The 22,222-nt window shown below is 36.0% G+C and overlaps 3 protein-coding genes across 3 annotated transcripts; all 3 read left to right on the plus strand.

Moving 5' to 3' along the window:
• The first annotated feature begins 570 nt into the window (after window positions 1–570).
• On the plus strand, window positions 571–1,649 carry LOC111781921 (transcriptional regulator SUPERMAN-like). Its single transcript, XM_023662655.1, has one exon. It carries the CDS (start codon window positions 722–724, stop codon window positions 1,418–1,420), a length of 699 nt encoding a protein of 232 aa, XP_023518423.1. The 5' UTR covers window positions 571–721; the 3' UTR covers window positions 1,421–1,649.
• Window positions 1,650–11,965: 10,316 nt separating this feature from the next.
• LOC111781641 lies at window positions 11,966–13,450 on the plus strand. Its single transcript, XM_023662332.1, has one exon. It carries the CDS (start codon window positions 11,966–11,968, stop codon window positions 13,448–13,450), a length of 1,485 nt encoding a protein of 494 aa, XP_023518100.1.
• A 5,118-nt stretch (window positions 13,451–18,568) lies between these two features.
• On the plus strand, window positions 18,569–20,901 carry LOC111781869 (L-type lectin-domain containing receptor kinase IV.1-like). The gene has a single exon (XM_023662596.1). The coding sequence runs from the start codon at window positions 18,794–18,796 to the stop codon at window positions 20,843–20,845; it is 2,052 nt and encodes a 683-aa protein (XP_023518364.1). The 5' UTR covers window positions 18,569–18,793; the 3' UTR covers window positions 20,846–20,901.
• Window positions 20,902–22,222: the final 1,321 nt, after the last annotated feature.

Consider the following 22,222-nt stretch of genomic DNA (forward strand, 5'->3'; position numbering starts at 1 on the left):
GTGAGTAAACATGTCGGAAGAAATCGTGTTGGTTTATGAAGATAGTTTTCATTCGTAGAAGTGAGGAGTAAGTAACCTGACTATGTCGTAAAGAATGCAGGAGAATGCCAAAGTGCCAAATCCTGACTTTAATCCTGGGAATGGTTCGTGAACTCATACTGCATATTCGACATTTTTTGTGAGATCTCATATCAGTTGGAGAGAGAAATGATGGAAAATCTCTCCATAACAGATACATTTAAAAAATTGTAGCGTTCTAGGTAACGTGATTAAGAATAATACTACCACAAATCATAGAGATCCATTGAATAAAAGTTTTGTTCATAATTGAAGAAGACACAAACACAGACACACACACACACTTGTGAATTAATTATTAGTTTATGAGTTGTTTTAGTGATATCTTTGAGCAGATTTGAGTCAGATTACTTCAGTTAGCTACCCAACCCTCCCTCTTCTCATCCCCAAAAAACATGGCTTTCAAAGACCCCACACACACACACACACACACACACACTTCCAATTTTTAATCCTTTCACCTTTCTAAACTCTCTCTAAAACTTTTAAAATTCTCAACCACATTTATGGATGAACTCAGTGGAATCCATCTACCCAACCCTAGCTCCCACAAAACAACCAAAACTCTAGAGCTCTATACCCCTACCCACCACTTCAATTTCAATCAACCTCACCTTAAATATCTCATTCTCTCTCAAATTCCATGGAAATGGAGCCCAAACCATGTTGGATGATGTGGGAAGACAACAAGAAGAACAAGAACAAGAACAAGAACGAGAATCGTTTGACTACTGCCTCCGATCATCTCAACAACAAAGCTTCTTCTTTTGATGATTCATGGGAAGAACAAGCTTTCGCCGACGATGCCTCCGGTCGTCTCGGCGGCTGCGTTTGGCCCCCGAGATTCTACTCTTGTAGCTTCTGCAAAAGGGAATTCAGGTCAGCTCAAGCTCTTGGTGGTCACATGAATGTTCACCGGCGTGATCGTGCTATGTTAAAGCATGAATCTTTCAAACCCCAAATCGAAACCCATCTTCAAATTCCCCCAAAAAACAACCCCTTTACGTCATTGATCGATCTTCCACAACACCCATCTTCCCAATTTGTTTGTGATGAAAATTTGGCGTTTAACCCTAACCCTAAATCCTCACAAAACTCCGTGGACGAATCCGATCATAAATGGCGTCAAAGTTTAGACCTTTCCATAAAAACAACCGATCTCTTCAAAGATGATGCTGTTTGTTGCAAGAGAAAGCGAAGCGATCATCATTCGACGTCCACGGTGGCTTTCGTTCTCCGATCGGAGGTAATTGGACTTAGTCATAGTTCTATCGAAGATTTGGATCTCGAGCTCCGCCTTGGCGATGGCGGTGGTAGCCGAACAAAGCCAAAGCTAAAGTAAAATTTCACCGCCGTGAATTTATCTCTATAGTTTTTGTTTCTCTTGTTGTTTCATTTTCCTTTTGGAATCTCTATGTCAGTTCTTCTACTCCTTGTGTCCTTGAGCAAGATTGTAGCAAAATTCAGCAATATTGCTCGCAAAAGGAGATTGATGAAATGAAAAGCTGATAAAAATTGACATATTTGAAACCTTTCTTGTTTTCAGTTTCAATAAAATACTCATATACATATATACACTTGTAAGATAGGTTCATATCGATCAAAGTGAGAATATTTTTGTGGAATATTTAAGAGTTTGTGTTCCATCATTTCTATGCCCTTTTTTTTTTCCATTTATTACACAAAAGTCTAAACTTTTATTCCTTTCTTCACCTTAATTCTTTAGTTTACTTCAAATTTTCTCCCCAAGATGCAAACTTTTTCATTAGAAAGCTCAGAGCTTTGAGATATTGAGCTGATAATCTAGTGGGATAGGTTATACCCATGAACTAAAATTAGAAGAAACCAGTGGATATTGTTCTCTTTGAGCTTTCTCTTACCGGTTTTCCTTCAAGATTATTAAAACGCGTCTCGTAGGGAGAGATTTTCACACCCTTGTAAAAAATGCTTCATTCTCTTCCTCAACTGATGTGGGATCTCACAATCCACCCCTTTTCCAGGCTCAGTGACTCTTATACCATTTGTAACGATCCAAGGTCACTACTAGTAGATATTGTCCGTTTTGGCTCGTTACATATCGCCGTCAGTCTCACGATTTTAAAACACGTATGCTAGAGAGAGGTTTCCATTTCCACACTGTTTACGGAGTGTTTCATTCCTCTATTCAACCGATGTGGATCGAAAGGGTCACAAGATTAGGGTATGATAAAAGAAAGAATGAGGGTACCAAATGTGCATGGAAATATGTGAAGAAGGATGATAATAATATGATATATTATACACCTTTTTGCAATCAATAATAAGGTAATGACATTCCATGAGACCCATATATCAAAAAACAAAACCCACATAAAGTCGGATACTTGACAACATTGATTCCCTTTTCTCTTGGTTTTATTATAATACCCCACAAAATATATATATATATCATCAGAGATCTATTTATTTCTCTCTTTATATACGTCCAAATTTATTCCAACAACTCAAAGGAATCAACAATTAAGTATTGCAAGGATTTGAATAAGGCCACTGCCAAAAAGTTTAGTTTTTTTTTTAAAATTTTTTTAAAGGGAAAAACCATTACTACGTCTGCTAATCGCCATCTCAGTCACTTTCTTGTTTCTTGTTGTGTATGTATTTGTGCAATAAAATCTCCAATTTGCAAAATCTGCAAAACCCTAAAAAAGTTTTATAAAAATGGCAAAATTCCAATTCCCCTACGAAACCCTAATAATAGGCCATGCTTCAATTGGCACACCAAACAAGATCAATATTGGGTTCTTCAGGAGCTTGCTTCTTTCCCCCTTCTTTTAATGCCATAATTTTATGCAAAAGAAGCCTATTCAATTATGAATTATAATGGAAATGGTATATCTATCTTTAAAGCTTTTGGCTAACAAGCTCTTAGGGTGTGCGCAAACCATACGTAGCTTGAATTGTGATGGCCACAATGCTTAGCTATTGTCAATCCCCAAGACGTCTTTGGTTGGATCTTTACATGCTGAAAAGCTATTGTTTGCTACCTACTTCGTGAGCCTTCACAGCCCTGTTCTGTTATACTAACTTAAAAGTAGTAGACACAAAATAATGCCTCTGATCCTACAAGAATGAGCTAATGACGGTTGAATTATGCTTATGTTGACAACTTATATGTGAGATCTCATATCGGTTGAAGAGTAGAATGAAGTTCAAGAGAGAAAGCCTAGAGAACAATATCAGTTAGTGGTGGGCTTGAGTCGTTATATTACAAGTTTCTTCAAAGAACCAAACGTCGATGAAACCTATCAAAATGGCAAGAAAAGAAGAATTAAAGGAATACCCATTAAATATTTTCCAAAAAAGGTAAGTAATTGAAGAATGTATTGATGAGAGGAGAGGGTTTTGTTTGGTACGATGCATGTGAAAAGGATTAAAGAGAAAGAAAATGTTGGTTTTTCGGGGAAAGCGAGATTGTTTTTTTGGGGAGGTTTAGGAGCAAGAATCCATGGAAGAAGATGAGGTTTAAAAAGGTAAATGTGTGCTTTGAGGGCTTTGTCTTGTTCCAACAGGAACAGCGATGAGTTGGATTGGTCTCAGAAGGAACAGTCGGGCACATGGGACATCAGATGTCCATTTTAATTATTTCTCAAACTATACTTTTCATTAATTAATTAATTATCATATGGAATTATTATTAGGTTAGGGGAATAATTTGTGAGATCATGATTACCATTTTTAATATATGAGAATATTGGAAATGTTCCTCTGCCTGTTCATCAGAGAATAGTTGTTGGGTTTTGTTTATAATTATTTCTTGGAAAGGGTGATTTTCTTGTAAACTGGAAAGTGTTTGATGTGTTTTATATTCATTGTTGATATTAATTGTTATGAAATGCTTGTGGTTGGCTATGCTTTTGTGGCTGTTCATATTTAGTGAGGTATATAGCTTTGATTATGATTGATATCAATGTAAGAAGAAATGACATGCACATAAAAGAGAAAGAGGCTGCACATGGCTTCGTTCCATTCCCTTTGTTACTTCATAATTAAATTTGATCATGCTATCTAATTTCGCGATCGAAGTTGAGCTATTCGAATATATAACTTTAACAGGAAACGAGGAGAGAGCAAGGAGAGTTTTTTAGGGATCGGGACAGATTATATTCCCTGTTCCTGCCCCCAATCTGACTATTTATTTATTATTATTATTGTGAATAAGTTATTGATTACATATTATAATATTGAAATTTGAAATTTTAGAAATTAGGTTACTTGGGTTAAAAACTACGCTCTAATATTAGATTTTAAATTTTTATAGTTACATTTTTGCTTATGAAATAATTGTTATCTCCGTTGAGAATAAATTTAAAAATTAGTGGAGAACTCAATCTCAACGAATTTCCTATCCCGTGTTTAGAGGCGGGAATGGAGAGGAGAAAGTCATCTGTCTATCAGGGTTCTATCCCGTGAACATCTCTACCTTAACGTGTGCATCTTGACTCCTTATTGAAAAACGTCCAAAACTATGAATTCTTGCTACATACTCGAACGAGACGATGAATCTACTAGTTTAAAAAAAGAAAGTGGAAGAGTTCACCAATATAATAAAAATTTCGTAAACTTTAAAAGGTTTGAAGTATAAGCATGTGGTCTCTCATATACGTACAAAAGGAACATGCTTTCATGCATATTACTACGCACACTTCCCTTAATTTGAGGATCCTTCTTTGTTTGGATAAGAGATATTCTTTCATAGAATATATCTCATCTTAATCTAAAGATTTTATGGAGACTTTTTTTATAAGTGTTTATGTACTTTTCCTCGTTAATTTCACATAGCTTAACTCGTTAATTAAACACATATTTTTTAAATGTTGGAAATTTGAGTTTATGTATTTTTAAAATGTTGTTCATCCAGATATTATCTTCTTTGGGATTTCCTTTCCGAGCTTCCCTTTAAAGTTTTTAGGCTTTCGCTTATGGACTTTCTCATTACGTATTTACTAGGGGGAGGTTTCCACACTCTTAAGGGTGTCTCATTCTCCTTCCAAACCAACGTGGAATATTACATCTCGTCTTTGAATTACCATGTTTGAACCCTAAAAAAAATCTAGGATTTTTCTTCCTAAGTTGGCCAATTTATTAATATATAATTCTACGAGTTTAAATACTTTTTAGAAAAATATATTTTTCAAAGAAATCTTTTTAGGGTTTAACTTTTGTGTTAGGTGATACAAAAGGATGGGACAAAATGTCAAATTACACCAATATATATATATATATATATTTGAGGGCAATTTTGTAATTTCAAATATTTTACATTAAAAAAACTCTACTTGTACATACTTACAAAGTTAATCTAAAAATACTTTTACCTAGAAATGTGAGGGTTATATGTTCTGATTTAGGTTGAGTTGGGAGATTTTTTTTGGACTAACCAAAAGTTGGGGTTGGTTAGATTGATAACTCAACCCAACTTTGAAAATTGGAAACAACAGAGTAGTGAGCTAAGAAATCTGAGGAGAAACACGGAGTGGAGAAATCCAACGCAAAGCACTGAGTGCCAAACAGAGAGATAGTCGACGATGACGTTCAACGAGAAACCCCAAGACAAGGTCAAGCGGAGAAATAGAAATTGAGAAGAGAGTCCAATGGAGAAATAAAGATGTGAGCGTCAACCTCCACGAGAGAGAGAGAGAGAATTATTGAGACGGTACGTAGAGTGCAGATGTGCCGGGGCAGACACAAAAGATTACTCCTGGGCTTGGGTTGCGTGGGTTGGGCCATTTTATTTATTTTTTTTTAGGATTTTTGGGTTGGATCGGATTGTATTCTCGACTTAGCAGGTTGGATGTACACCCTTAGCGGAGAAGGGAAGTCTATCCCATCTCATTTCTACGGCTTATTTCAATCTTTATCACTACAAAATCCTCCATTTATTTTTGGAGATAGAATTCTTGTCGATAACTTTTTTACATTTTTTTAATAAAATAGATTAATCTAAGATAATTTTTAAAAGAATCATTTCTATTTTTCAATATAATTGTTATGAAAAAATATAAATATTTTGTAATAGCCTAAAAATAAATAAAGAAATAAATAAATAAACAAATAAAAATAATTTTAAAAATAGTTAAAATAATAATAATAATAAATAAATTAATTAAAATTAAATAAAAAATAAAAAATATTTCCTCACTTCTCTCCACTAACCTTTCATCCCTTTCCACAATTATCCCTCGTCAACCTATTCTTACTGAGAAAGAAAGAAAAAAAATAATAATAATAATAACAATGGTCAGATTTGAGGAGAAGTAAAATGGGCTTTCAACATAGTGTAGATTTAGAGATTTTTGTCAGTTGTTATGGTAAAATCTTATCTCAGGTTTCCTTTTATAGTTATGGTTATAAGAAATTAATTTATGATCAAATCTTCTTTCATATTTTTAAGAGGTTCTGTAATAAATCAAATCTTCTTTCATCAAATCTTCTTTCATATTTTTAACAGGTTCTGTAATAATCAGATCTCATATCTAATTAATTAGATTTTTGTTAGCATTTTAAGTTTTATAAGGTTAGATTCAATAAAATTTTAGTTGGCAGATCTATAAACCAGAAGATCGTAGCCAAACAATCAACTTACAATTGGACTTACAATTGGCCAGTAACATATGTTTACACAATTGAAAAACCTATCTACAGAATGAAAATAATATTTACATAATAAAAATAATTAGAGAGAGGGGGAGAGAGATTGAGGAAAGATTTGTTGAACAATATTTAACAATAAAACAGGAAATATCATAGGATAGTGAGCTCCTTTAAATTTTGTCTAATACTAAATATCAGAATTTTACGATGGCCAATGTAAATTAGAGAAATAATTTTATAAAGTTCAAACTTACTGATGTCATGAGCTCATATAGGTTGACTCGGATTTCAAAGGACGGAATCGAACTTTCATTAAAGATATATTTGTGACAACGACTTAAGCTAGCTAGGTAAGTGACATTACTATCGGCATGGTTATATTTGATGTTGACACGTGCCCTGTGGTTCTGCACGTGTTGATATGATAAGAAATCACTACAAGGGGAATAAGATTCGGATTACCTTGTTGATCGAATATCTCGAGGCAATAACATTGTTGGAGATTCGAATCACTCCACAAGCAAGATCGATCATGTCTAACTTGAATGATTCTTGTTGATCAAGTATCTCAGGACAAGAACACTTGATTGAGATTCGAATCACTCCACAAGCAAGATTGATCATGTCGAGCTTGAATGATTCTACATGCAACCTAAACTACATAGAATTGCAAAGAAACTTGGTCATTGGCTAAAAAAGAGCACAAATGCTTCTTTAATAATATTTTCCAAGTCTCCTTACAAATACAACATACAAGGCTTTATATAGCCTCAAAAATGAAACTATTAAAGGCATTCCAAGAGTCCTAACATTCATACTTTATGACCATAATTAGTCATTATGTAAATGTAACCTAAAGTAAATAAAAAGTCTTAAAATACATTAATCAAATACAATAACTTTCAATTGTAACCNATAATTATGTGAACGTGAATATATGCTATGTATGCTTTTAGTCTGATATGATGTGTAATGCATGTAACGATATGAAGTCCTTGAATGATTATGACATGTTTGTATGGAATATGTGAATGTGAACAACATGAATTGTATGACATGAAACACGGTAAACTGTCTGGAACCATAACCCCGATAGAAATGTGTATGAAATGTGAAATGAAAATGAGAATGACATGAAGCCTGGAACGTGACAGGGGGATTATGGTCATTAAAGATAAATGTAGCAATAGGGGGACCTCATGCATTATGTGTGTTCATGCATCTGGGGGGATACCCCCATCCCATCACGAGGGTACGGACGCGTACATCCAATGGCAGGACAACGATCGTTATGCATTGCATAGCGCTGCCGTGACGGTTCTAGTTTTAACGGGTCCCGGCATAAGGGGCTCCCAGAGTATGCCCACCGGATAAGGACAGTGGCCCAGCGGTATGCGAACTAGCTGGTGAGCCCATACTCGCACGTATGGCCTGTGTGTAGAGTATATGATACACGTCCACGATTACCCGTTAGGACAGCACCGTAGGGAAAACGAAAAGAAACGAAACGAAACGAAAGATAGGTCTCATCATTTCATTGCATGTGATTGTTGCATTCAGCCCCAATAGTGGGGTCACTTACTAAGTATTTATTTAAATATTCAAGCTATGTGCTACTACATTTTTCAGGTTAAGGCAAGGCATTTTTGTATGGCTGATGACGGCATCGCAACTCGAGATCATGGCACATGCATAGGATAGTGGTATTTATTTTCTTAGACTTAGGATAGAATATGATGTTTTAAACTTAAATGCTTATTTATTTTATTTCGGGTCTTTTGTTGTGTCGTTTTAAAGATGTTTTCGAAACACGTAAGTCCATGGCTGTGTTTTAAGTTAAAAGTTATATTTTATGAAATTTAAATGAAGTTTTCCGCCTTCAATGTTTATGGTACGTATACAGTAGCGACCTTAAATTGAGTAGGAAATTTTGAGTCGTTACATATTTTAATAAATTTAATAATATTTGATCGAGAAAGATATAATATAACAATAAATGTAATAATTCAAATTTCAAATTTTCTTTTAAAAAAAAATTATTTGTATTTTGTGTCTGGGTTTCTTTTAGCCATTTATTTTTTATTTTATTTTTTCTTAATAAAAATTATTTTTATTTACCAATAATTCTCAAATACCTTATAATAGTCGAGAAAGATGACAGTATATTGAAATAAATGTATTTTACGTTAAAATGCGTGAAATAAATTAATTATATTTAATTTTTGAAATATGACATATATAATGAATTTTTCAATACAATTATCATACCAATAATTTAAAATTTTATCAAAATCATTTATTTAAAAACAATTATTAATATTGACAACTAAATAAACTCAAAAACCTATTTAAGGTATATTTAATGAATGAAAATAATTCTTTTAATAATTTGACTTAATAAAAATAAACTAACAACAATTAATTATCTAAAATTAACTAATCCAATATGACATTTTGTAACGGTACAAGCCCACTCCTATGTATCGCTATCAGTCTCACGGTCTTAAAACGCGTCTAAGAGATTTCCACCTGACATAACACCATTTATCAATTTGTGAGTGTCATCCTTACGCAAAAGTCATACTAATCTTCTATGTATGAACAGTTCACGAACAAGAAACAACCTAAAAAAAGAAACAAACTAACAAAAACGGTACTGTAATGTATACGTTGCTTAAGCATTTAAGAATTGAATCGAAGAAAACGAGTAAGTAGGAAGAAGAGAGGAATGAGAGAAGAAGAAGGCATTGAAAAAAGGTTGCTTCTTTTATCCAAAGTCTTCCATTTTTCTTGACCTTCATGACCACAAAAACTTGAAATTGAGTTTGAAAAGATCAAAAACTGGAAATTTCGAAGCAGGTTCTGAGATGAGAGAAATTGATATTGAGTCTGTTTGGCGTTTGAAAATGGGTATCAATGTCCACATCAAATGGGTATCAATGTCCACATCAAATGGGTATCAATAATGACTCACAAAACCAACACGCTCACTCTAAGACTAATTATTCACAATAAAACTCTTGACCTCTTCTTCCAACCCTTTTTCTTTTCTCCCTTTTCCATTCCCTCCACCGATTTCTTCACCTTTCTCTCACACCCTTCGCNGTTTTGATTTAATTTATTGTTAGCCATTATTGTCGTCTCATCTAACATCAGGTCAGAGTCGAAATTTTAAGCATACGGTAAAAAAAAACTTAGAACATAAAATTAATAAAAATACTCTTCCCTTCCTAATTTTTTTTTTTAAAACACTCTTTTAACTTTCAAAATATCATTTAACTTTTAAAAATATTTCAAAATTATTTCTAATATCTAACTCTTCATCCATTGAAATGGAACGACGATTCACAAGCTCGGCGGCCTTCTGCTTTAGCTCTTCGGCCCGAGTCTCAAAAAGGTTCAAATAACCTTTAAATTATTTTAAAGACTTCAAAAATACATTTATTTAACATTAAAAAATAATAATAATAATAAAGAACTTTTAAAAGTAATATTAAAAGTTTGGAGATAATTTACGAGGTTTTGTTGTACCTATTTTTCCCCTATGCTGATAGTAAATAAAAAAAATTAAAATTTTTTAAGAAAGGTAAATGGTGTTAATGCTACTTTTTAAATTTTATGAGTATATTTTTATCTCATGGTAAAAAACCTTTTTTAAAAAAGTTGAAAAGTATTAATAAAATTTTTTAAAATTAAAAATTTTGAAAGTTTAAATATAATTTAATACAAAATTTAAGGATATTTTTATTAATTTAGCCAATATTTTATATATAATTTCATAATATTGGTATTGGTATAAGGATCAGATTAGAAGTGCCCTTGATTACAAGTTACATATCTATGTCATTTTTATATTTGAGAATCTGTGATGAACTTAATCAAATTTAGTTTATTTATTTGATTTATGTACACTACAATTAAAATATTTTAAAAATGAAACTTGGTGTAGTTGATTACCTTGGGCCATTAAATTATATGTCACCTTCTTGGCAATGATCCTACTCCATTATTTCATAGGTTCACATGCGGATTTTTAGTAGTTTAATTCGTCTACATCCCGATATAAACGTCTAACTCTTAAATTAATTTATGTTCACAAGATTTTAAGACTTAAACAATAGTTTCATCAAAGTCAAACGACATACCTCAGCTAACTGAGATTATTTTCTCTGTTTGAGACCCACCAGTATCTACTCCCTCTTTATTGTCTCTCGACACGAACTCTTTCTCTCATTTGATCCCGTTTCCATTTATCTCCAATTGCAACATTTTTCAAGAAATATTTCCTCTCAGTGGTTTGGTATAGGAAACCTTTAGAATTTTTTAGTCTGTAGTAAGGTGACAGGTCCATTGCGAGTATGAACAGGAATTCACACGTCTTCTTTATTTTTCTCTGAGATGGTAGGTACTAATGCTACGAAGACTAAACGTTTAATCATGAACTTAGATTATGCACCTGCTATCCAGAACGTTTGTCGTAAATGGTTTAATTGGATATGGAAGAGTTCGATGCTCGAGAGAACTCAAATGGATGGATGTTCAGGATGTCTCGATGAGATGATCGCCACATGGGTCAATTCCCAAGATTCTCAAGATCGAGAGAACTCAGATGGATGGATGTTCAGCAAGCCAAGATGGTCAATATGTCTCACAACATGGTTAGGAACCAAGATAACAATGAGATGCAACATTGTTGTGTCACACACGATTAAATTACATGCACGCACAGGCAACATGTGTGGCTAAAGACAAACCTCACCTTAAGTTCCAACAAAACCATAAAGGCAATCAAAAAATGTAAATGAGACTTAAGTTCCCCTTCAAATCACAACGCCCCACAGTTAAAAAGTACAACGGTAACACACAATATCACTCGAATCCAATTATGTAACCATTCCCAAAAANAGAAAAAAAAAAAAAGATTGTGGTGGACACAAGCTGGAGGGTTTGACTTTGACCAAGAATCTTTGGTTAGCCGACATGGCATAATCCACGCAAACATTCTTTGTGTTATTTATTTCCTGTTATTCTCCTTATTCCATTAAATAAAATATTAATCCCTCCCCTGTCCACCGACTTCCTTCTTGGATTACACCTCTGTCCCCTAATCTCGCAAATCCCAACTGTCTAACCGCGTTTTAACGAAGAACCCATCTGCTTCTTATACCCATCTTCTTCCTCCATTCATTCTAAACCCTTCTGGTTTCTCTGTTTCTTGTACCGCCTTGTATCCCTTCGCCGGATTTATCTCGACGCCATGGTCGTTGCCACCATGCCATGGCTTACCGGTTCCCTCAAAGGCGCCTCTAATCACACTCTTCATTTCTTCTTCCAAGACAAGACCCCTCCTCCCACTCTCCGGATCCTCGCCTTCGACACTGCTAAAACCATGGCGGCCCTCATTTCTCTGTATCGATCTCTTACCGATAAAGAGATTTCTAAGCTTCGGAATGACGTCATCCCCTCAAAGGGTGTTGTATATTTGAATTCCATAGATGAGGAGTTTCTTCTCAATCTCGCTTGCTCCGAACGTCTCGAGGAATTGAACAATGCCGCCTCCTCTGTTTCTCGTCTCAGCCGGAAATGCGCCGATTTGGGTCTCACCCGGTTTGATCTTGTGTTTTCCGATATGAAACTTGGAATCTTTAATTGGGGGAAATCGGATTCGGGGTTCAAGAATGTTGCGAAGCTTATTGGGAAAATGGAGAAATTGGTGTTTGCCACGGCGGAGCTTCACTCTGCTATGGAAGTTCTCGTCGAAATGGAGGCGTCGGAGAAGAGGATGCAGAAACGGAAAGAGATAACCCCGAAACAGGGCGTTCCGTTGAAATTCGATATGTTTGATAAAAAACTCGCTTCGCAGAGAAAAGACGTAAAGCATTTCAAGGAAATTTCGTTGTGGAATCAGAGTTTTGATTACGCCGTTGGATTAATGACACGATTAGTTTGCGTAATCTATGCTAGAATTTTCGCCGTCTTCCGCCCATTCGTTTCCGACCAGGTTTGTTCTTTGGATCAAAACCCACAAATTCAAAACCTCAGTAACAGAGTATGGAGGTGGAATTTCCATGGCGAACACCAGAAAGTGGGCGGCGACGACGAACACAAACTCGTAACACAATCCGGCCCAATTCCTAAAAATGGGAAAAAGGAATTGATTCGATTTCCAAGTGGGATTAGAGAAAAAAACAACCCCAGAATTGAGTATGGGGAATTCGATTCATCGATGGCGACGAATAACAGAGTATACACTTCAGCTCCGCCGACGACGGTGGGGGGATCTGGGCTGTCGTTGAACTACGCAAACGTGATATTATTTGCTGAGCGCTGCCTGAACGAGGCGACGACGATCGGGGACGACGCACGTGGGGAGTTGTATCAGATGTTGCCGGCGAGAATAAAGGAGAAGGTGAGGGCGAAGTTGAGAAGAAACAATTGGGGGAAGAGAGGAGGAGGGAAAGAGGAAATGAGGAGCGCCGACGACGGGCACTCGCTGGCAGTGGGGTGGAGGGAGGCGATGGAGGAGATGATGGGGTGGTTGGGGCCGTTGGCTCACGACACAGTGCGGTGGCAGTCGGAGAGGAACATGGAAAAACAGAGGTTCGACACCGGTTCGACGGTGCTGCTGATGCAGACGCTGCATTATTCCGATTTGGAGAAGACGGAGGCCGCCATTGTTGAAGTTTTAGTGGGGTTGTGTTGTATATATAGGTATGAGAATCGACGGCCACAGGGATCATAGGAGTTGTGATCATTTATAGAAAGAGATTGATTGAATTGGGTAGTTTAGTTGGTTTGATTCCACGCTCTGTTCGGGACTTGTTTTTGTGGTGTTTTGTAGGATAAATTGGATGGCATATTCACAAAATTTGATTTTTTTTTTCCCATATGATGATGGCTTCAACATGTTTTGGGTAAAGATAATCTTAATTTTTTCAAAAAATGGAATAAAAAGTAACATTCTTGAGTTCAAAAAAGAAGATGGTAAGCCTTGGTTCTTTGAGGCTCAGCAAAAGGGACACGTCCTAGTTATGTTTGTGGTATAGCGATATACAGGTCGACTTGCTCTAACAAAAAGATTGTTTAAGAGAGACTCGATAGATCTTTGTGTTGAGAGGATGCTTGTTAACGAGTATTTTAATTGTTATCTCAAAATATGATTAGTGATAGAGCATGTGAGATCACACATCAGTTGGAGAAGAAAACAAAGCATTTCTTATAAGTAGGCCAAAGCGGACAATATCTGCTAGCGATGGGTTATCGCTCTTAAAAATGGTATCAGAGCCAGCTGCTGGGCGTTGTACCAGCGAGGACGCTGGGTCCCCAAAGGGCACATCGGTTGGAGAGGGGAACGAAACTTTTCTTATAAGAGTGGACAATATCTACTAGTTGTGGGCTTGAGCTGTTAAAAATGGTATCAAAGTCAGTCACAAGGCAGTGTGCGAGCGAGGACGTTGGGCCCCTCAGGGGCACATAGGTTGGAGAGGGGAACGAAGCATCCCTTACAAGGGTGGAAAATATTTACTAGCGATGGGCTTAGGCTGTTAAAAATGGTATCAAAGTCAGTCACGGGGCGGTGTGCCAGCGAGGACGTTGAACCTCCAAGGGGCACATCAGTTTGAGAGGGGAACAAAGCATTCCTTTTAAGGGTGTGGAACCCTAGCCCCCCAATGGGGTGGATTTGTGAGATCATCGGCTGGAGAGTATAAAGGTGTGGAACGCTGGCCCTCAAAGGGGTAGATTGTGAGATCCCACATCGATTTGAGAGAGGAACGAAGCGTAATGTTGGGCCCTCAAGGGGTAGATTGTGAGATCCCACATCGATTTGAGAGAGGAACGAAGCGTAATGTTGGGCCCTCAAGGGGTAGATTGTGAGATCCCACATCGATTTGAGAGAGGAACGAAGCGTAATGTTGGGCCCTCAAGGGGTAGATTGTGAGATCCCACATCGATTTGAGAGAGGAACGAAGCGTAATGTTGGGCCCTCAAGGGGTAGATTGTGAGATCCCACATCGATTTGAGAGAGGAACGAAGCGTAATGTTGGGCCCTCAAGGGGTAGATTGTGAGATCCCACATCGATTTGAGAGAGGAACGAAGCGTAATGTTGGGCCCTCAAGGGGGTAGATTGTGAGATCCCACATAAATTTGAGAGAGGAACGAAGTGTAATGTTGGGCCCTCAAGGGGGGTAGATTGTGAGATCCCACATCGATTTGAGAGAGGAACGAAGTGTAATGTTGGGCTCTCAAGGAGGTAGATTGTGAGATCCCACATCAATTGGATATGGGAACGAAGTGAACTGTTGGGCCCCAAGAAGGGTGGATTGTGAGATCTCACATCGGTTGAAAAGAGGAACAAAGCATTCCTTATAAGGTTTACCTTCCCTAGTAGACGATTTTTAAAATCGTGAGGCTGACGATGATACATAAGGGACTAAAACAGACAATATGTGCTAGCGGTGGGCTTGAACCGTTAGAGAGCCCTATCAATAATAGTATATTCCATATGCTCCTATTTCACTACACATGCTTCAAGGCATTGGATTAGGCCTAAAAGTCCACTTCAATGGGCCTATGGACAACCATTTGATGGGCTGCAACATTTTGATGAGTAATGAAGGTACAAACAACAAAGAGGAGGAAAGATAAGGTCAACAATGATGTGGCCATTGCTGTATCTTTGTGTTGTAAGCTTGTTCTATTATTGATATAAACCAAGAGATATCAATCATACAATATATTTCAATGAAGATGAGAAGAGAAGGCTGTCAAAATTATCAAAAGATGTTTCAATTCATGCTACATCGAAGAAAAATGAAGTTTGATTGTTGTAAATTTTGGGTGGGTTACAATTTAGAGTAATTTAGAGTTATTGTATTTTAAGACTTTTTATTTAATTTCAGTTACATTTACATAATGGCTAATTATGTCCATAAAGTATGAATGTTACAATTCTTGGAATACATTTAATAGTTTCATTTTTGAGGTTATATAAAGCCTTATATGTTGTATTTGTAAACAGACTGGAAGATATAGTAAAAGAAGCATTTTTGCTCTTCTTTAGCCAATGACTAAGTTTCTTTGCACTTCTATGTAGTTTAGGTTGCATGTAGAATCATTCAAACTCGACATGATCAATCTTGTTTGTGGAGTGATTCGAATCTCAATCAAGTGTTCTTGTCTTGAGATATTTGATCAACAAAAATCATTCAAACTAGACATGATCGATCTTGCTTGTGGAGTGATTCGAATCTCAAACAATGTTCTTGTCTTGAGATATTCGATCAACAAGGTATTCCGAATCTTATTCCCCTTGTATTGATTCCTTATCTTATCAACTATGTTTTGCTTTTCGGGATTCCAAGATTCTTTTTCGTGGGAGAATTTAGAAAATTGAGAGACGTAGTTTGAAAACATCCTTTTGGGATCCCGAGGTGTCGAAGCGGGTGTAAAGCTCGAAGGACTCGTGAAGTACATATGGGAAGCATCCTCAGAAGCATTGCCTATTAGAGAGCAAAACATGCTTTATAACTGCAAACGATCACTAGAAGAGTACTACAAATGGTACCAATCAATGTTCGAGATAAAAGAAAAGACCCATAAATTGTGATTACTCGTGTTCCATGTGAGTGCGTAAACAAATCAATGAAGCATATCTATAGATCTATTCAAATATCTTTAAATAACTCCTTTTAATTTTATTTAGATGTAGTTTGAATTTTAGAACGATTCTCTCAAATTAAGAAAATATTTACAAAGTTAGTTGAACTAAATAATTAGATTTATATGAAAGTGTATTCTATTTTGGGCATGTTTATCACTCATCTTAATGTAATTAATTAAGAGAGTGGAAACATAAAATAATACCAATTTGTTCCATTGTTAGTCAATCTTTTTGAAATTTTGTTAAATGAGGCTAATTAGTCAACTTCTTCCATTTCAAACTTTATTCCACTTCAAACTTTAAGAGACACCAGGCGATGTGCCAAGAAAGACGTCGAGTCCTCACGAGAGGTGGATTGTGAAATTTCACATCGATTGGAGAACGAAGCATTCCTTATAAGACTATGGAAATCTCTCTATAATTGACGCGTTTTAAAACCGTGAGATTGAGGGCTATAGGCTGTTACAAATAATTTTTTATGTTTTTTTAAATTACCCGAGCTAAAATTAAAATTATTATAGAACGACAGTTATATTTAAATAATTATACTAAATTATTTGATTACTCTATTTTTTTTTTATAAATTAATTTCAATTTACAATTATTTGGATATAATTGATGTTATATGAAGCCAACCATAACTTTATGAGAATTAAGAGAAAATAAGCGAAGAACGATACAAAATTTAAATCCGTAAATTTCAAAGTATAGGTTAAGTCATTCATTAATATGTTTGTATTTTTGTAGCCTTTTTTATGGACTATATTACCCTCTTTTTTTAATTTTTATTTGAGTCAATTTATTTTTTAAAAAAAATAAATTTAAATGAGGTTGACCATTTATGCACCAACTTAGAGCCTTGGTAGGCTAGCACTTGTTCCTTTCTCCAATTGATGTGGGACTCCCCAATCCACTCCCCTTCGGGACTCAACGTCTTTGTTGGCACACTGCTTCGTGTCCACCCCCTTCGGGCCTCATTCTTCTCACTGACACATTGTTCGGTGTCTGGCTCTGATACCATTTGTAACGATCCAAGCCTACTATTATTCTTTTTAAGTTTTCTCTTTTGGGCTTCCCCTAACACCTCTACTAGATAGAGGTTTCTAGATGCTTATAAAGAATGTTTCGTTCTCCACTACAACCGAGGTGGGATCTCACAGTTTCATTACAAAATATTTTTATTTGCGTCGATTTACTTCTAATTTTACAATATTATGTTTTCTAAATCAAAGTTTAGGTGTATAATACTTAACGAGAGACCGAAACTTAAATTAAAAAATGACACTCTTACCCTTCCCCGGGTAAGCAATATCTTGCTACATGGTCTCTAATTATTATTGAAGGTTCTTAGAGCATACTTTAAAAAGTTTGTTGTTAATTTTAGTTTAAAAAAACACATTATTTTAATAAATATTTATATCATACGATATGTTTTTCTATTATTTTATTGGGTGGCCAATGCCTCGGGCTACAAAATTTAAGAGGAAGACTTTAGATTAATATATATATATATATTATTTATTGGTCTTTCCATGGACGGGGTAATTATCATTTTCTAGAATTGCATTTTGTAGTGTAAAAAAAAATAAAAATTAAAGTCAAATGAGATGATGTTGACTATTTTATGCACCAACTCTGAGATTCTGCGTACCGGAACGAAACATTTTTTACAAGGGCATAGAAATCTCTCCCTAATAGATGCATCTTAAAATCGTGAGGTTGATGACGATATGTAACGAATCATTTCTTATAAGAGTTTGAAAAGTAAATGCGTTTTAAAATCGTAAAGTGTAACAGACCAAAATAGACGATATCTACTAGTAGTAGGCTCAAGCTATTACATAAACATAACACCCATTTAAATTTTATGGGTTTTTTTTATATATAAAAAGCAAACATTTTTCACATATTAAAATCACTTTATTCTTTTTCTTTTTTTTTTTGTTAAATTAGTTTCTATTTAATTCTCATAATTATAAAATTGATAATTTAATTTGTATAGTAGAGACAAATTTTGTTGTCTCTTTTTGAAATATTTTTTATAGCTTTAGTACCCGAATTAGGAACATTTTAGAAAATTGAATAAAACAACAAATATTAAATTTAATATTTTCACAACGACTAAATTCAACGCCACAATGTAGAAGGGATCAAAATGGTAATTTCACTATTTAAATAAACATTTTTATAAATGGAAAATGACAAAACTGTTCACATATGAAAAAGGCTAAAATCTAGACCGTTGAAGCCACAATCCAATAGACGGTTGAGATCAACTAAAAGTCAAATTCGTTGACTTGAAAATAAGTAAAAAAGGCTTCCTATCACTCACGTCGTTGCCGGAGCACAAAAATTCAACAGATACAAATATACATTGATTAATATGCAAACCAGAGAGATTGAAAATTTCATAAGAAGAGGTAATGGCGGCGATCCTTATTTTCATGTTAATTCTTTCAATACCCATTTTTTTAGCTTCTGAAGCTTCTGAAGATCTCAGCTTCACCTTCAATGGCTTCCGCTCCGGCGATCTCAGCCTCGACGGCGTCGCCGAAATAACCTCCAATGGCGTTTTGAAGCTAACCAACGACATCGACCAACAAATTGGCCATGCTTTTTACCCCAATTCCATTTCCTTTAAGAACCAATCAACGAATTCCTCTGTTTTCTCCTTCTCTGCAACGTTCGTCTTCGCCATAAAATCTGAATATCATGATCTCGCCGGCCATGGAATTGCCTTCGTTGTTTCACCGTCGAGAGGTCTTCCCGGAGCTCGGCCGAGCGAGAGCCTCGGTTTGTTCAATGAGTCCAACAATGGGAACGAAACAAATCATATCTTCGCCATTGAACTTGACACGATACAGAATCTAGACCTTAAAGATATCAACAGAAACCATGTCGGAATCAACATTAACGGACTTGTGTCGGAACGGGCGGCGCCGGCTGGGTATTGGGTCGACGGTGAATTTAAGAATTTGACGTTAATTAGTGGCGAATTGATGCAAGTTTGGGTTGAATACGATGGGATTGATAAACGAATTGATGTTACTATGGCTCCAATTGAGATAATCCATAAACCCAAAACTCCCCTTTTGTCTTTCCGGCGGGATTTGTCGTCAGTCATCAACGAAATCATGTTCGTCGGATTCTCCTCGTCGACAGGTTCCATTACGACGGCGCATTACGTTCTGGGTTGGAGCTTCAAAATCAATGGCGAAGTCCCTCGGCTTGCTCTGTCTCAACTACCGGAGCTTCCACCTCGGTCGGAGAAAAAACAGAGATCCAAATTTCTGACGGTGGGGTTGCCGTTGATTTGCAGTTCAGTAGTTTTAACGGCGGTTTTAGGTGCAGTTTTCTTGATTCATCGGCGGCGGAAATTCGCAGAGGTTTTAGAGGATTGGGAGCTGGAATATGGACCCCAAAGATTCAAATACAAGGATCTATACATAGCCACAAAGGGATTCAGAGAAAAAGAATTTCTGGGTTTTGGAGGATTCGGTCGAGTTTACAAAGGGGTTTTACCAAATTCAAAAATTGAAGTCGCTGTAAAGAAGATATCTCATGAATCAAGACAGGGGATGAAGGAATTCGTGGCGGAGATAGTGAGTGTAGGGCGGCTCCGACACCGGAACCTGGTGGCGTTGCTGGGGTACTGCCGGCGGAGAGAAAAGCTGTTTTTAGTGTATGAATACATGCCGAATGGAAGCTTGGACACATATTTACACGACTGGCCGGAAGTCACAATCAATTGGGAGCAGAGGTTTGAGATAATAAAAGGGGTGGCGTCGGGGCTGTTTTATCTTCATGAACAGTGCGAACAGGTAGTGATTCATAGAGATGTGAAGGCTAGCAATGTGCTGCTTGATGCAGAATTCAATGGCAGATTGGGGGACTTTGGTTTGGCTAAAATGCACGACCGTGGCGCCGATCCTCGAACCACCCATGTCGTTGGGACTCTTGGGTATCTAGCGCCAGAGCACATAAGAACAGGGAGAGCCACAACAAGAACAGACGTGTACGCATTTGGAGCGTTTCTTCTGGAAGTGGGCTGCGGGAGAAGGCCAATCCACCAGCAAGATGAAGCGGATGATTTCATATTAATGGATTGGGTTTTCTCCTGTTGGTCTAACGGCGACATTCTCAGAACCGCCGACCCAAAACTGGGAGGAAATTTCGACCCTTCACAGCTCGAATTGGTTCTCAAACTTGGGTTGCTCTGTTCTCATTCCTCGCCGGCGGTTCGCCCCACCATGCGCCAGGTTTTGCAGTATTTGGAGGCTGATGCGCCGCTGCCGGAGCTCGCAACGCTCCGGTGGCGGCTCTCTGGTAATGTGTTCTTGAATTTGAGGCGGCGTAATGGGGGTAGTATCGGCGATGGATTGGATGATTTTTCGATGTCTTATCCGGTGTCGACGGAGAGGAATGTGACGAGTTCGTCGTCGGTGGCGGAGTCTGTTCTTTCGGAAGGCCGATGATTTTGGATGATTAAGATTGGTTAGCTTATGAGACATGAAATAATTACGACATTTAATTTGTGAATAATGTATATTTAACTTTATGTTTAATAATAGATTATGATATCTTAAGCTTTTAAAACATCTAATAAATCAATTATTTGAGCTAATAATTGATTTTCAAAATTAAAAGAGTTTGTTATTAGCATTTATATTGGGGTTGTTAGGTTAATAAATGTTTTATAGGTATTTATAAAGGACATTAATGAATTTTTTTAATATATTTATAGGGTTAGCGTAGGGTAAAAGTGAGCTATAAGAAAGAGAGAGTTATGAAAAAGTGTCACATGTTCCACGTATGTGTTGAGTCATTGATCTTAGTCGAATACATTTTCGATTGCTTTCATGAATCGTTGAGATCTTGATATGGTTGGAGGAAGTAGCTAATACCACTTATTTTATAAACTTCGATTACGTGGATCTGCATAATCAACTGAATCGAAGTTTGACTTATTATAGTAATATGAACTTATATCAACTGTTCCTCGAAGATACGAGATGATATGCTTAGTTTCATCCCAATGTTTTCTTTTAAATTTTACTATAAACGTTGTATAAAATCATGTATTATTAGTAAGATATATTAGTATATTTATTGCACTAATAATATGAACCAACACATCTCAATTATGTAATATGAACCTAAAGAGTTGTGAAGAATGTTGTTTAAATTACCACGAGATAAAGTCAAGTTCTAGTAAAGTTGAATTCAAGTCTCATTTATGCAACAACGGCTTCAAGATAATTCAAATGCGCTCCATTTATTCTTAGATGGTTACAGATTTATGATTGATGATTAAAATCTAGAAATACTTATTTTTAGGTTACGTGTATATAGTGGCTAATTTTGATCATAAAGTACGAATGTTACAAACTTTTTAAACGACTCGGAAAAGGTTAAAGGTTTTATTTTGAGGGTATATAAAGTTATCATTGTAAAGTATACTTAGAAAATGTAGTAAAAAGAGCATTTGTGTTTGTCTGTAGCCAATGACTAAGTTTCTTTGCAATTTTATACCGTTTAGATTGTGTCTAGAATCATTCAAGCTTGACATGATCAATCTTGTTTATGAAGTGATTCGAAGGCAAAACAAATGTTCTTATGTTGAGATATTTGATAAACAAAGTAATTCGAATTTTACTATCTCTTGGATTGGTTTTTTTATCACTAGAGCTAAGTTTCTTTGCAATGATACGTAGTTTAAGTTGCATGTTTAAAATCATTCAAGTTTAACATGACCAATCTTATTTATGGAGTGATTTAAATCTTAAACAAGTGTTCTTAAAGATATTCGATCAACAAAGTAATACAAATCGTACTTCTTTTATTGTGATTTC

This window comes from Cucurbita pepo, chromosome LG19, assembly GCF_002806865.2.
Source record: "Cucurbita pepo subsp. pepo cultivar mu-cu-16 chromosome LG19, ASM280686v2, whole genome shotgun sequence".
In the NCBI taxonomy this organism is placed as follows: domain Eukaryota; kingdom Viridiplantae; phylum Streptophyta; class Magnoliopsida; order Cucurbitales; family Cucurbitaceae; genus Cucurbita; species Cucurbita pepo.

Bases quoted from the DNA above. Each gene is read 5' to 3' on its own strand.
- LOC111781921 (XM_023662655.1), top strand. From the start codon at position 722: ATGGAAATGGAGCCCAAACCATGTTGGATGATGTGGGAAGACAACAAG.
- LOC111781641 (XM_023662332.1), top strand. From the start codon at position 11,966: ATGGTCGTTGCCACCATGCCATGGCTTACCGGTTCCCTCAAAGGCGCC.
- LOC111781869 (XM_023662596.1), top strand. From the start codon at position 18,794: ATGGCGGCGATCCTTATTTTCATGTTAATTCTTTCAATACCCATTTTT.